Raw genomic sequence first — 16,299 nt, forward strand, 5'->3', positions numbered from 1 at the left:
TCTGTTGCTCTCTCTGTTGCTCTCTCTCTCTGTTGCTCTCTCTCTCTCTTTGGCCTTGTAAAGACAAAGACATTCCACCTGTGACGTCTTGCATGGCCCGCCTTTCTATCTTTTATAAGTCTGTGAAACAGACTTATCGTTCTTCGAACGCCCGTAAGTCATCTCATGTTTATCATACTCGGTTGTCTTCTCCATTTTTTTTCTCTCCGTCTCTCTTTTTCTCTTTGATCTGTTTCAATCGCCTTTTTCAATCACATTTGTTTTCATGCATTCAGACAACTTATTTTAGCTGACACTTATTTAAGTGTATGAATAAGTAGCTTAACTGGACAGCGAATATGATTTTCATACAATAGTCACATGGAGGAATGGGGAAGATATACTGCAATTACTGACAGCCTTAGTCTTAATATCTGTGAGCTCAGTTAAAACTTGCTCCTACCAAAGTTATTTGCCTCAGATATTTCCAAACTATGAACATCTTAAGCTCACTTTGAAGCTAGTTGATGGTCAGCAACAGTCTTCACTGTAGAGAACACGTTGGTCTAAGATATGTCCGTTCTCCACAGCTCAGTGATAACAACACATTGGTCTAAGACATGTCTGTTCTCCACAGCTCAGTGATAACAACACATTGGTCTTTATCATATCTGTTCTCCACAGCTCTCAGTGATAACAACACGTTGGTCTAAGACATGTCTGTTCTCCACAGCTCAGTGAAAACAACACGTTGGTCTAAGACATGTCTATTCTCCACAGCTCTCAGTGATAACAACACGTTGGTCTAACACATGTCTGTTCTCCACAGCTCTGCTGGTCAAAGACATGTCTGTTCTCCACAGCTCTCAGTGATAACAACACGTTGGTCTAAGACATGTCTGTTCTCCACAGATCTCAGTGATAACAACACGTTGGTCTAAGACATGTCTGTTCTCCACAGCTCTCAGTGATAACAACACGTTGGTCTAAGACATGTCTGTTCTCCACAGCTCTGTTGGTCTTAGACATGTCCGTTATCCACAGCTCTCAGTGGTAACAACACGTTGGTCTTAGACATGTCTGTTCTCCACAGCTCAGTGATAACAACACGTTGGTCTTTGTCATTTCTGTTCTCCACAGCTCTCAATGATAACAGCATGTTAGTCTAAGACATGTCTGTTCTCCATAGTTCTCAGTGATAACAACACATTGGTCTTTGACATATCTGTTCTCCACAGCTCTCAATGATAACAACATGTTAGTCTAAGACATGTCTGTTCTCCACAGTTCTCAGTGATAACAACACATTGGTCTAAGACATGTCTGTTCTCCACAGCTCTCAGTGATAACAACACGTTGGTCTTAGACATGTCTGTTCTCCACACCTCTGTTGGTCTAAGACATGTCTGTTCTCCACAGCTCTGTTGGTCTAAGACATGTCTGTTCTCCACAGCTCTCAGTGATAACAACACATGTTGGTCTTAGACATGTCTGTTCTCCACACCTCTGTTGGTCTAAGACATGTCTGTTCTCCACAGCTCTCAGTGATAACAACACGTTGGTCTTAGACATGTCTGTTCTCCACACCTCTGTTGGTCTAAGACATGTCTGTTCTCCACAGCTCTCAGTGATAACAACAATGGAAACAACGCTTTAGAAGAGAAAAGCAACAAATCACCAACGTCAGGTAAAATGTCATTCTCCATTACTGTATAATACAAAACACAATCTATCTTTTACTTGAAGAAGTACAAATGACACATGTTTGACATATCTATTTACTAGCTGCTTTTGGGTATCGACTCAGTTAAGGAGTGTTGAAAGGGTTGATGTCCACTGAAGTGTTGTTGTCGCCGTATACAGTAGGCTCTACGTCACCCACCAATTCAGACGATGAACACAAACAGGAAAGGTTCATACAGAAGGGTACTGTATTACATTGATGAATCAACCACATCTACTGAGCTTCATTCTTCCCGTATGTTCTGGCCACCGGCAATGCAATTTTACATTTGTCTTTTTAAAACACATTTGCAGTGAAGTCCAAAAGCAGACGGTTTTCCAAGACGGTTGCCAATGACTTTGGTAGTGTATGATCCCTGTGTTATAAACTCTACTGCTTTCTCTCTCACCAACTTCGCTGGGCTTCTAACCAAGGCTGTGCCTTAATCCAACGTGCTGATGATGATGATGATGATGATGATGTAGACGATACATGCACTCAATCTGTGGGTTGTTGCCGTCAATCACAAGGTGGCTGATTGTCTGTCGAAGTAATCCGCCGCACTTTGTCAAATGCATGACAGATAAGAGGGGCCTCCACGTTTCTCTCTTAGGATGAAATTGACTCTGCTTTTTGCACTAGAGTAAAATCATTGTAGCACATATTCTCTCTGAAGAGAATAGAATGTCAAATAAAGATCAAACTTTTTACAGAATCACTCAAATCTAAAAGCGATGCAATTTTTCACTGGTTCAAATAAAAGTAGTAATTCTGACTATTAATCTCTTACACATTTTGAACTAATTTGAGGTATTGGGAATGTTCATCAATAACATAATGTAAGTTTTGGTTTGACAAAAATATATAAATATTTATATTACAGGACCTTGGTACTCGATTATTCCCTTGAATGATTTTTCCTCTCTCTCCTTTCCAGTCTTCCTTCCATTGTAACAATAACCAGAATTCAATCTCTTTTTCTTGTCTACCTCTTGCTTTTTTTGACGTTACAGGCTGTGTGTGTGTGTGTGTGTGTGTGTGTGTGTGTAATAATGCTGGGCTCGCGTTGACTGTATAAGAGAGGGTACTTCTCCTCCTAGCCTGGCTGTTCGGCATGATGCACTCAATAACCAGCTGCCTCTGAGGATCAATGCTAATTCTACATTCTCCTCTCACGCTTTTTTGCCAATGAATGGCGGATGACAAATTTGCTGAGAGTGAACAAAACAAGCGTAATTTTATATGGCCAGTTAAAAAAAAAATCCCTTGTAAAGAGGGTATGTTTTTTATTTTATTTATACATTTCTTTTCTTGCAGCCAAGATGTCAAGGAAAATTTGCTCGCCTACAGAGCAAAAGACAGACCTGGGTAAGCCCTTACAACTCTGTGTTGTTTACATTCCCTCGTTGCCTTTTTACTTTTCAGGTGCTGTTTCCATTCCCACTCCTTAAGTACCCCAAACTTTCCTTACATTTTCCATGTTCATAAATGTTGTTTTGTGAGAGTGTAGCCCTAGCCTGGTGGATCCAGCTTCGTTGATAGCTTCGTTTACCATTACAACAGAATCGTGTGCTATCGCACGATCAGGCTTTGGTTCCACCAGGCTAAGCTTAGCCTGACCTGTAAGAAAGACACTACTGTGCAACATTCAAATGCTGTTATCTTGTAAACTGAGACACGTACTCTCTGTTTGCCCTCGTCCTCTCTGTGAGCAGAGAAGAGGGTGCGACGCCAGCGCTCTCTCCCGTATAAGAAGCGCTTTTGTTGTGTGAAGGAGGGCAAGGAGCCCAGGAAGTCTCTCTCCCAACAAAGGACTCTCTCAGTCCCTTACCTCAGTGAGTGGACCAGGCATGTGGTCTGCGTCTGAAATGGCACCCTATTCCCTATATAGTGCACTACTTTTGAGCAGGGCCCACATAGGGCTCAGGTCAAACGTAGTGCACTGTATAGGGAATAGGGTGCCATTGACTTGGGCTGCAGTGGGATAACTGGTACTGGTACTAACCCCCACCTCTTCTGCTAAGGCCTACTGTTAGCTGGTTCTGAACTTTAACACTAACTCTCTCACTGACTGACTTGTTGGTTCCCTTGTTTTGTTTTTGAGGACGTTCTTCAGTTACTGTCTGCATTGTGTTGAAAATCCTTCGTTTCTTGTTTACTTCTCTGAAACACGTGTGTTGAATGCAGCAATGTTTGACACAGAGATGGATAGTGATCACTACTTGGAAATAACCTGTTTTTGCATGGACATTGCCATTGAGGGCTTTCACCATTTTGAAGCAGTCAACTGGGTGAGACTTCCTACGGGTTAAGGAAGGATCACATAATTCCATCCAGGTCACCAGAATGGATGAGCCATTCTACTCTTGAGCAAACATTCTATAACCAGCACGTGGCAGTAAATCACCAACCTTGGCTTCATGTCTGTTTAAACAAGACATTCCAGGTGGCACAGTATGCCACCTGTCAGCCAGCCAGACAGCCAGTTTGTTTACCAACTCCTAGAAGTAGTAGAAGAAAATGGACTACTTCGAGATGGAGATGGCCTCAATGGGGCTGCCCCTGCTCTCACAGGCACCATCATGGTACAGACACAAAGATGAGTCATCTATGTTTTCCCCATGCTATTCAAACTGCCACTCATATTGTAGTAAAGTAATCCCCTTGTCTCCTCAAGTGTGGTACTGCATAAGGTAGTTTTTTGGGGGGGGAACGTTCCACATTGAGAATAGGCTTTCTTTAGGGAAATGGCCAGGGTGTTACTGTAGGTCAATTAGGCACTGAACTTATTTGTCAACATTTTTTGGAAAACACAATAACACGATCTCCGGTAATCTCTCGGTGATGAAAGGCCATGTGGTTTCTCTGGAATTTCCTTTATTTTGTGCTACTGTCGTTGGGTGGGTGTTTCATGTGCTGCTCCTTGTGTGCATTGTGAAGAAATGTGATGTTTTTTTTCTCATTCTCTCTAGCTTGTATGTACCTCTGTGTCCCTGGGTTAATAACCACTCCTATTTTCCTTTTCCTATTCCTACTAAATCAAAGTATCCACTTTCATATTATCCCTCACTTCCCCTCTCTCTCTATTTGTCCTCTGTGGGCCACCATCCAGATGCCAAGGACAGTTTGTTCAGCCGCTCGAGGAGCTCCAGTGTGACCAGTATAGAGCTGGAGTCCCGCGAGGCCATCTCCTCCTTCCACTTCAGTGAGAGTTTCCCCAGGAAGACAGACAGCAGTGGCAGTCCCAGCCTGTGGGTGGGCACTACCCAGGGCACTATTCTGGTTCTGTCCCTAAGCCTGCCACCCACAGGGGACCTGAGGCTTCAGCAACCTGTCAGAGTATCATCTTGTGGTTAGTGTGTTTGCACCCTATTCCATGTAGTGCACTACTTTTGACCGTGGCCCATATGGCAGTCATGGTAAGTTTTAATGACAAGACAATGAATGCTACTCAGGGTCGCCAGTCCAACTTTTCAGGTCTCAGAGAAGGTTAATTAGTCACACGAGCCGGTTTACTGAACCATCTCTGTGGCAGAAGCATTACCACCACCGTCATTGTGGTGGCCGAATCTGGATGTAACCAGAAGGAATAGCTTGCGACCACAAATGTTTCTTTGCGTTAAAGCAGTGGTTCCCATACTGTGGTTTGGGGACAACTAGTGGTGTACAAGGTTACTGCAGATTGTCAGCAAACTATATATATTAACACAAATATATACAGTGCATTTGGAAAGTATTCAGACCCCTTCTTCCACATTTTGTTACATTACGGCCTTATTCCAAAATGGATTCAATTAAACATTTTCCTCGTCAATCTACACACAATACCCATAATGACAAAGGGAAAAAAGGTTTTTTAGAAAGGTTTGCAAATGTATTAAAATAAAAACATACCTTTTATTTACGTAAATGTTCATACTCCTTGCTATGAGACTAGAAACTGAGCTCAGGTGCAACCTGTTTCCATTGATCATCCTTGAGATGATTCTACAACTTTGATTGGAGTCCACCTGTGGTAAATTCAATTGATTGGACATGATTTGGAAAGGCACACACCTGTCTATAAGGTCCCATAGTTGACAGTGCATGTCAGAGCAAAACCCAAGCCATGAGAACGAAGGAATTTTTCGTAGAGCTCCGAGACAGGATTGTGTCGAGTTACAGATCTGGGGAAGGGTACCAAAAAATGTCTGCAGCATTGAAGGTCCCCAAGAACACAGTGGCCTCCGTAATTATTAAATGGAAGAAATCTGGAATCACCAAGACTCTTCCTAGAGCTGGCCGCCCGGCCAAACTGAGCAATCGAGGGAGAAGGGCCTTGGTCAGGAAGGTGACCAAGAACCCGATGGTCACTCTGACAGAGCTCCAGAGTTCCTCTGTGGAGATGCAGCACCCCACCATTCAGGGTCTTTATGGTAGAGTGGCCAGCCCCATTGGAGTTTGACAAAAGGCACCTAAAGAACTCTCAGACCATGAGAAACAAGATTCTCTGTTTTTCAGCGGCAGGGACTGGGAGACTAGTCAGGATCGAGGGAAAGTTGAACGGAGCAAAGTGCCGAGAGATCCTTGATGAAAACCTGCTCCAGAGCGTTCAGGATCTCAGACTGGGTCGACGGTTAACTTTCCAACAGCATACAGCCAAGACAATGCAGGAGTGGCTTCAGGACAAGTCTCTGAATGTCCTCGAGTGGCCCAGCCAGAACCCGGACTTGAACCCGACCGAACATCTCTGGAGAGACCTGAAAATAGCTGTGCAGTGACGCTCCCCTTCCAACCTGACAGAGCTTGAGAGGATCTGCAGGGAAGAATGGGGGAAACTCCCCAAATACAGGTGTGCCAAGCTTGTAGCGTCATACCCAAGAAGACTCGAGGCTGTAATCGCTCCCAACTGTGCTTCAACAAAGTACTGAGTAAAGGGTCTGAATACTTATTTAAATGTGTTTTAATTTTTTTAAATGAATTTATTTAAAAAAAAAACGTTTTTGCATTGTCATTATGGGGTATTGTGTGTAGATTGAGCGGGGGGAAATGTAATACATTTTAGAATAAGGCTGTAACGTAACAAAATATGTAAGAAGTCAAGGGGTCTGAATACTGTACTTTTGGAATATACTGGAATATATTTTTTGCATTTGTTTGTTTGCATTAGAGAAGGAGGGAGAAAATTCCTCAGAGGTCTAACTTGTTTCTGTTTTCCAGGTACTCTGATCAGACTATGGTGCAGCATAGCTCATAAAGCATTATAAATGTGCTTGTAATGCATTATGAATGGAAATATATAACTTGCCTCTCTATCCCAGGTACTCTGGTCAGACTTAAAGGAGGTATCCAGACCATGGCTTTCCTTGACTCCCTTGGGGCGGTCCTCCCCCCTTCCTACGAGCCGTGGTCGGAGCCCAACCCTCCGGACGACGAGGAGGAGAAGGAGAAGGCGAGGCGGCGCAGGCTGGCCTCTCCACCCACCACCCAGGAGGGTCAGGACAGCCAGTATGCTGTGGTGTGTTCAGAGAAACAGGCCAAAGTGGTGGGCCTACCCTCCCAGTCCTGCTTCTTCAAACACAACATCACAGAGAGCTCCTTTGTGCTGAGAGCTGATGTGGTGCAGATGGCTGCTGGACTCTGCCTCGCCTGCTTCTGTGCTAATGGACACATCATGGCTCTGAGGTACTCCTAAAGGCCCAGTCTGTGGCACTGTATGTACTCTGAGGTACTCTTACTGTAACACAGACCTCTGGTGCTGCCTATGACTGATTGTGGCAGATGTTCTGTACTACAATGCCTACTTCAGTGCATTCATACTGTTTGTGTCTCTTGTTCAATCTTTGCCTCTCTCCTTGTCTTTCTCGCTCCTTCTCTTCCTTCCAGTCTACCCAGTCTCAGACCACTCCTGGATGTGAACTACCTTCCCTGACAGACATGAGGATAGCCCGGACCTTCTGCTTCTCCAACCTGGGCCAGGCCATGTACCTCACCTCCCCCACCGAGATACAGAGAATCACATATAGCCAGGAGACCTGCGACAATCTACAGGTACGTGTGTGTGTGTGTGTGTGAGTGACGGAGAGATATCACGTTTTGTGTTTATGGGTATGATAAATACTTTAGTTCTCTTTGACACGTACTGTTACATCGGCATCTTCTCTAGGAAATGATGGGAGAGTTGTTTACACCGATAGAGACACCGGAGGCTCCTAACAGAGGTTTCTTCAAGGGCCTGTTTGGGGGAGGGGCTCAGTCCCTGGATAGAGAAGACCTGTGTGAGTATCATCCCCACAGTACACCTCACCGTTAATATAAAACTGGCTTCTCATTTAACTGTGACTGACATTCTAGAGCATTTTGAGGGCACATCGGATTGATTTGGACATAGATTATGCTGTACAATATGTTTGGCATGTGTTTATTAATGGCACATTCTTATTGGACGTAGAGTTAATGGCATTGCAATGATGAAGCCTGTTTTGTTGGCACACTGGCTCTCTCCTTTTCTCCTCATCAGTTGGTGAGACGGCGGCGGGAAAGGCGTCTCGTAGCCTGGCGCAGCACATTCCTGGGCCCCAGGGCATGGAAGGCATGAAGGGGGCAGCCTCGGGAGTGGTGGGGGACCTGGCCCGTGCCCGGATAGCCCTGGACGAGAGGGGGCAGAAACTGGGCGAGCTGGAGGACAGAACCGCAGCCATGATGGCCAGCGCTGACTCCTTCTCTAAACACGCTCATGATGTAGGGAATATCCACCTGTTCGTCTGTGAGGTGCAAACCTGGTGTCAACTAGTATTTGTTATCTTTCAAATACTTTGAGCGTTTGATTCTGCCTGGAGTGCACGATGGACAGGGTTTTCACTTTCGAGAAACAATGAAGCTCAGCTAAAGTATTTGAAAGAAAATGAATACTACCCGAACCCAGGTTTGATGAGACGCCTGCCAGCGTTGTCAATATATATATATATATATTTAACCTTTTATTTTATGAGTCTCGTACTCTCATCCTCTTCCTTTTTCTCTCTCAGATGATGCTGAAGTACAAAGATAAGAAGTGGTATCAGCTTTGATTGCAGCGAGAGGAGACAGTGGGCCTCAGTTCTCTGCTCACACCTCTTCATCTACAGGAGATGCAGCTCCTCCTCTTCTTCATCTCTCTGCAGGAGGAAGTGTTATCTAACAGACTGATGCCTTCCTCCTAGCAGCACAATAAAACATTCTGCATTACCTCAGTCACCTGGTTACCAATGAAGAGGAGTAGACTAACAGACAGACAGACTTAGAAGGAACAGAGGAGGAAAGTTATTCTGGATGTTTCTATGTCATCTGAAAGAGATTATGTTCATTTCCTTAACACACCACAGGGGAGCCTACATGTATGGGTGCTGCTCCTGTGTTTTATCAGTCATGTTCTCAGCTGCTTTGTTGTCCACGAGGTAAGACAATTCTACTCAAAATGAGCACCGTTAGGTTGCCTGTGATTACCTGTGCAGTGTCCAGGTGAGGTGATGCCTGCTCTTCAGTGTCAACCAATCGCAATGGACCTCTAAGGGGAGTCTCCTGTGTGTGGAGGAAGCTCCATGGAAACCACAGTCAGTGGCGCAAGCTCTCTGCTCTTGAAGTCTCAATATCTATAGCAATGTTGATGAAAGGATGAATCAGTGATTGATTCACCCCCTCTGTGTTTCGTCTCAAGTCATTCCTTTTTTTCCTACTGATTTGTGTTGTCTTTCATGCGAGTCATTATTTGAGACAGTTTATGTTTTTCAGGAGTCCATCCACTCACTTAATTAACCATGAGTTCATTGATAGGTTATATTGATGGTGTGATAGGTTCTTATCTTTTCTCCTACTTACAGTAGGCCTGGTTATACTTAGTATCAGGGTTTGTTTTCCTATCAGATTTGTTTTGAAGCAGGAAGTCATACTATACAGTTCCCATGTTTGTTTACTGAAAGGTAAAAGGTTATGGAGAGTGAGTTATCAGCTGTTGCGTGTGCTGAGTGAAAATATTACAGGCTCTTACTGAACCCACTAGACAAAATTAAGTCTACATTAATATGACCAAAACGTGAAGGATTAGTATGTTGAAAACACTTTGCAGTTCTATCGTACTAATAGAGGTATGGCCTTAGAATGCCGTCAGTACCAGCTTTGTATTTTTGCTCTGGACTCTTGATTGGCTGAGAGATAAGAGTTATGTACAACGGAATAGGGTGAAGTTGCCCCCTAGATGCTGATCTTGGGTCAGTTTAGCGTTTTCCTCACTAATGGTTAGGGGATAGGATTGTGGGAGGGGATTCTAGCTAATCCTAAATCTGTACCTAGGGGATACCGAAAGGCCTACAACTCTTCCTCAACATACTACACAATGTAGTAATATTGCGGTACTGCATACAGGTTGGAGTCTTCTCACAATCCTTTGCGATACTGATTCTAATCGGACAATTTGATTCATACCACTCATGGCTTATTCATTTTAAATCGTTTTTAATGTCTGTTCCATCACAAGGATACAGATATAAGCTAGCTGTCTTTGTATTCGTAGCGTCAGTAGAAGATGTGACCAGGTGTCACTTGATGTGCGGTAAAACATTCTTTGGTCATTATTCTCTGAATCGACCGCTATTTTACAGACAACTCTCTTCCGCCTTTGCTTATCATGACGCGTATATGCTAACCTCTACCTATGTATGTGTATATCTGTGTGTTTGTGAACGTACATATATTCAGATATGTGTATGGGCACATATTTATACTTACAGTATATATTTTTCCTTAATGGTGTTTTTCAGTGTGATTTTCTTTTTAGCCCCGTGCAAGGAGATGCTGCCATTTGAGTTGAGGTAGACGCGTTTATTTTATGTTCTTGATTCCAAATAAGAGACTACAGATTGTTTTCACACCCTCCAAAAGCTGTAAATAAATGAGTAGTGCGACAAGACAACTGGAGACAAATCTGATAGTGTTGGTTCGGGGAAAATGACAGAGTCTGTCCCAAATGGCACCCTATTCAAAAGTAGTGCACTACATAGGGAAAAGGGTTGCCATTTGGGACTCAGTGAGACTGTCTGTCCCAAATTGCACCTTATTCAAAAGTAGTGCACTACATAGGGATAAGGGTTGCCATTTGGGACTCAAGACAGGTCAGCAGCCATTTTATTTTCTGACACCAAAGAGTTGCTTAATTATACACTGTTGTCTGTCCAAACTCCCAACAGTCTGTCTGGATGTGATAACTATAGACCATACTGTTTGGAACATGGTGGAACAGCTTCTCCATGCTTGTCACTCCCTAACCTTGTAACTTGCCACATTACATCATGTACCTGTGTGCAGAAGACCCAGGAAAATAAGATTTTCTTTTGACCGGATGTGTTATTTCTCGTACTACTGAGCTACATATATTGTGGGTGTGTTGTTGTGTGGTTTTGCACTGTTTCGCACCTTGAACCACTTGTTTTGTTTATACTTTTTCTTGTTCAATTCTCTGAGGGACCAAAACATGATGGAAACGTTAACTGTGCCATTTCCCAGTAATATACAGACTTGCTTCACTTTCGGATTTGTTTTCATTGCCAGTTAATGATGTTCTAATAGATTTATATATTTGAAAAAATATTTTAATTTCAATATATTCCATATGAATACTTTTCATATAATTTAAGAAGAATAGAATGGTGCATTTTAAGACGACACATTTTTCTCCAAAACAATGGTTGTACATATTGCCCAATATTCAAACATGAAAATAAACATTTCTGGAGATCTATTAAATGTGTGCATCTCAGAATCTGATAGATCCAGTTTTTGGAAGATTGTCTGTTGAGGGTGATTTCTCTGGATGGGTTCCCAGTATATTTACATCCACTAGAAGCCATTCAGTCAACTGTGTTCTCTTGCACAGGAGGATGCATGAACTTTTAATGTTTACAGACTTGAAAGAACCATGTATTCGATCTACGGTCTATTGCAACCTATCTTGATTGACCACAAATTCATGAAGTTTCTTGTTATCAGAAATATTCATCAGTTGAGCTGAGTGTGGTAAATGTTTGTTTTTCCTCTGGAGTGTGAAAGACTATTTATTTGCTCCTTGAATCTGTGATCCTTGGGACATCCCTACCCCATTTGAAGTTGACATTTTAAAATGGTTGGGTTTAGGGTAGGGATGTCCCAATGATTCCAGATAGCAATAACCATATTTATTTGATGAGATCCATGATTTTGTTTTCCTGTGTTCCCCATACTCCCTTTTCTTACCTAACGGATCAATTGCAACTGAAGAAAATACTGTACACAAACTGCAACCAGGATAGGCCAAAAGGTGTCTCAACCAACCAACTGCCATACTTGTATGGGATAAATAGCTGTGTAGTTACAATTTATTGTACAGTTTTATAAAGCTGTAATTTCACATGGATGGATGTTTGAGTCTGAATTAATCTGCTGCCACAAACGATGTAGCAAGTATGTAGCTATATAGATACTTTTGGCCGTGTAGTGTATGTGGACACCCCTTCAAATTTCAGCCACCGAGACATGCAATCTCCATAGACAAACATTGTCAGTAGAATGGCCCATACTGAAGAGTTCCGTGACTTTCAACGTGGCACTGTCATAGGATACCACCTTTCCAACAAGTTAGTTTGTCTAATTTCTGCACTGCTAGAGATGCCCTGGGCAACTGTAAGTGCTGTTTTTGTGAAGTGGAAACGTCTACGAGCAACAACGGCTCAGACGCAAAGTGGTAGACAACACAAGCTCACAGAATGGGACCGCTGAAGCATGTAAAAATCATCTGTCCTCGGTTGCAACACTCACTACCAAGTTCGAAACTGCCTCCGGAAGAAACATCAGCACAAGAACTGTTCGTCAGGAGCTTCATGAGATGGGTTTCCATCGCCAAGCAGCCGCACACAAGCCTAAGATCACCATGCGCAATGCCAAGTGTTGGCTGGAGCGATGTAAAGCTCACCGCCATTGGAGTTGAATCACCCTTCCAACATCTGGCAGTCCGATTGACGAATCTGGGTTTGGCAGATGCCAGGAAAACGCTACTTTCCCCAATGCATAGTGCCAAAAGTAAAGTTTGGAGGAGGAGGATTAATGGTCTGGGGCTGTTTATCATGGTTCGGGCTAAGCCCCTTAGTTCCAGTGAAGGGAAATCTTAATGCTACAGCATACAATGACATTCTAGATGATTCTGTGCTTCCAACTTTGTGGTAATAGTTTGGGGAAGGCCATTTCCTGTTTCAACATGACAATACCCCCCTGCACAAACAGAGTTCCACACAGAAATGGTTTGTTGAAATCTGTGTGGAAGAACTTGACTGGCCTGCTCAGAGCCCTGACCTCAACCCCATCGAAAACCTTTGGGATGACTTGGAACGCCGACTGCAATCCAGGCCTATTCTCCCAAAATCATTGCTCGACCTCATTAATGCTCTTGTGGCTGAATGAAAGCAAGTCCCCCAGCAAAGTTTCAACATATAGTGGATATTCTTCCCAGAAGAGTAGAGGCTGTTACAGCAGCAAAGGGGGAACCAACTCTATATTAATGCCCATTATTTTGGAATGAGATGTTTGATGAGCCACACACTTTTGGCCATGTAGTGTATTATTGTGTAATTGGAAAACAAATCCTATGAACTCATGTCTCAAGTGGTCTTTGTGGCTGTTAACTGATTGAAAATAAATGCCAAATATTTATGAAAGTTGGAATCAAGTGTTAAACAACATGCACGGCTATAATTGTTGGGTAAGGTAAATCAAAACAAATTATCTATAAGTTGGTTTCAATCAGGTGTGTCATCAGAGCAGGGCTGGAGCGAATGCCTGCACCCATATGCTCATTAAACGTTCTGTGTTTTAAGGGAAGATAAAACGTCTCTTGACAGGAATCATAAATCAGGCGTGGTACAACTCATTAAAAAAAATATATATATTTGTAGCCTACTGATTCACTTCACTCGACAATTATTGCCTTAATGTTGTATAATTGATCCCAACATGCATACAGTACTGCTTGGCAATGATTTACTTATTTTCAATCAGTCAACTACGGTGTGTCGGACAGGGGCCGCTAGAGTACAGATAATTCTCACTGGTCATAAAACCACACAGGCAGGCGCAAAGCGAATGCGTTTTGATTGAATGGAACATTAGAGTCGAAAGCATACTAGACCGAAGAGAAAGTTAAATCGGGAGAGAGAGGATGCATTGAACCATGTGCTACAACACATGTGTTAGTAGCTGTTGATAAGAAGCAGAGCTAAATGAAAACCTTTTTAGCTCACGTGTAGGTTACCGTCTCGGGTCCTCCTGAAGTTTGTAACTATATCGCGACTGAAAACTGCTGCAACGAAACGAACATAAGGTTGAGGAATAGAAACCGACTGATATTCAGCCTGTGTAGACTTACACCTATTGCACAATTCCTTTATTTGTCTTTTGAAACGCATCGTGTTTTGCTTGGATATCATGCCACGCGTTCTCGCCTGCTTGGATTGATTGATAACCACATGCACCTGCTTGGTTGGATTTTTGGAACTTCCACAACATGCAGGCCTATGAAACATTTAGGCAAAAAAAAAATATATATTCTGAATCGTGAATGCACACGTCTTGGTCATTATTGAACACTAGTTGACTTGATTCCTTGGATCTTTCATAACTGGAATCATCTTTGCATGAGCCTGGAACGTTGGACCACTGAAGGCGATGACATAGCGACCGCGGCATATGTTATGTCACAAGGATACCGCGCGCCCCTGAAGTTTACGTTTTGGAGAGAATACTATTTCTAACAGCATATGCATGGCATACATTGCTCATCATATCGGATATCAAAATGATGCGCACGGCCCAAGCCTTGTCTACGAGTGGCTACAGACTATTCAGGTGCCCCAATACTTGGAGGCGTTTGTGGACAATGGCTACGATGATTTGGAAGTTTGTAAACAAATTGGGGACCCCGATCTTGACGCCATAGGGGTACACGCACGGCACCACCGACAAAAAGTACTCAACGCGGTGAAGAAGTTAAGAGAGGAGGACAAGAAAAAAGCTCCCGGTCTTTACTTCACCCTCGAGCCTCTGAACCTCTCTCCCCTGAGCCCCTTGTTGGGCACCAGCACCACGCTCATCACAGATTGCGAGAATGACTTCCAGTGGTCAAGGTCATGGACAGAATCCAATCAGGAGGAGGTTGGAAATGGAGGTCACCAACAATCATCTTGTCCAACAAACCACAATCTAAGTTTAACTGATGATTGTAAAGAGTTGGTGGCCAATCCCAAACTGAAGGTCTTGATCAGGGATAAACTTGTGAAAGATGGAGTCAACCACAATGAGCCGCCATACACCTATAAGGTAGGCTCCTATTTGTCATTCACGATGTTGATTACTATAAGGATTTGTTCAGAGACTGTCACATACAATTACACACTCTTCCCTCTGGGCTTGCTGTGATGAATAGTATGGCCAATTTCTTTGATGGTGCTGTCTACCATCAATTCTGCTCATTCTTCCAGTCAGGATGACTCTCACTTGTTTGAAGTCTGTGACAGGCAGTCGGGGGACTTAAATATGCATATATTTAGAAAATATATTTACTCAAATTATTTTGGTCCTATACGTCTGACTGGACACCTGCTAAAGCAATCTTCCATTGTCCGAGGTAATTTCATTTAAGTCCTACGTTAAAACGTTATGGCCCTGGCTGGGGTAATAAGCTCATATCCTTCAGACTCGGGACAGCTGTCAATGTTACCTAACAGTATTTTACTGTGGGTGGAACTAATGGCTTCCATTGTGGAGGAGTCTGACTCCATAGAGAAATACAATGCCTTCAGGCTTTTTCCACATTTTGTTGTTACAGCCTGAATTTAAAATGGAATAAATAATAAAATCGACATGTTTTTCACTGACCTGCACACAATAACCCAGAATGTCGAAGTGGAATTGTTTTTGAAATGTATACAAATGATTTAACTGAAATGTCTTAAGTCAATAAGTATTCAACCCCTTTGTTATGGCAAGCCTAAATAAGTTCAGGAGTAAAAATGTGCTTAACAAGACACATAAGTAGCATGGGACTCACTCTGTGTGCAATAATAGCGTTTACCATTATTTTTGAATGACTACCTCATCTCTGTACCCCACACATACAATTATCTGTAAGGTCCCTCTGTCGAGCAGTGAATTTCAAATGGATTCAACCACAAAGACCAGGGAGGTTTTCCAATGCCTCGCAAAGAAGGGCACCTATTGGTAGATAGGTAAAAAAATAAAATAGCAGACATTTTATATTTCCATTTGAGAATGGGGAAGTTATTAATTACTCTTTGAATGGTATATCAATAGACCCAGTCACTACAAAGATACAGGTGTCCTTCCTAACTCAGTTGCCGGAGAGCAAGGAACCCTCTCAGGGATTTTACCATGAGGCCAATGGTGACTTTAAAACAGTTACTGAGTTTAATGGCTGTGATAGAAAACTGAGGATGTATCAACGTTGTATTTGCTCCACAATCATAATGTAATTGACAGAGTAAAAAGGAAGCCTGTTCAGAATAAAAAATATTTCAAAACATGCATCCTGTTTGCAATGAGGC

At 42.9% G+C, this 16,299-nt stretch overlaps 2 protein-coding genes across 4 annotated transcripts in view; both read left to right on the top strand.

The window, feature by feature from the left end:
* Window positions 1-11,458, top strand: part of stxbp5b (syntaxin binding protein 5b (tomosyn)) — a 45,788-nt gene extending 34,330 nt beyond the window's left edge. Inside the window, 12 exon segments of the mRNA XM_024436909.2 lie at window positions 1,601-1,666; window positions 1,843-1,905; window positions 2,017-2,064; window positions 3,020-3,070; window positions 3,418-3,537; window positions 4,815-5,054; window positions 7,003-7,366; window positions 7,568-7,608; window positions 7,611-7,732; window positions 7,848-7,959; window positions 8,202-8,422; window positions 8,710-11,458. Of these exon segments, the coding sequence (XP_024292677.2) occupies window positions 1,601-1,666; window positions 1,843-1,905; window positions 2,017-2,064; window positions 3,020-3,070; window positions 3,418-3,537; window positions 4,815-5,054; window positions 7,003-7,366; window positions 7,568-7,608; window positions 7,611-7,732; window positions 7,848-7,959; window positions 8,202-8,422; window positions 8,710-8,751 (1,490 nt within the window). The 3' untranslated portion in view covers window positions 8,752-11,458.
* A 2,337-nt stretch (window positions 11,459-13,795) lies between these two features.
* Window positions 13,796-16,299, top strand: part of LOC112261518 (SAM and SH3 domain-containing protein 1) — an 81,196-nt gene continuing 78,692 nt past the window's right edge. For all 3 annotated transcript variants that reach the window (XM_042329835.1, XM_042329836.1, XM_042329837.1), the window contains exon 1: window positions 13,796-15,055. In XM_042329835.1, the coding sequence (XP_042185769.1) occupies window positions 14,501-15,055 (555 nt within the window). In that variant the 5' untranslated portion in view covers window positions 13,796-14,500. The remainder of the gene's footprint in view (window positions 15,056-16,299) is intronic.

Source organism: Oncorhynchus tshawytscha, linkage group LG11 (genome assembly GCF_018296145.1).
Source record: "Oncorhynchus tshawytscha isolate Ot180627B linkage group LG11, Otsh_v2.0, whole genome shotgun sequence".
In the NCBI taxonomy this organism is placed as follows: domain Eukaryota; kingdom Metazoa; phylum Chordata; class Actinopteri; order Salmoniformes; family Salmonidae; genus Oncorhynchus; species Oncorhynchus tshawytscha.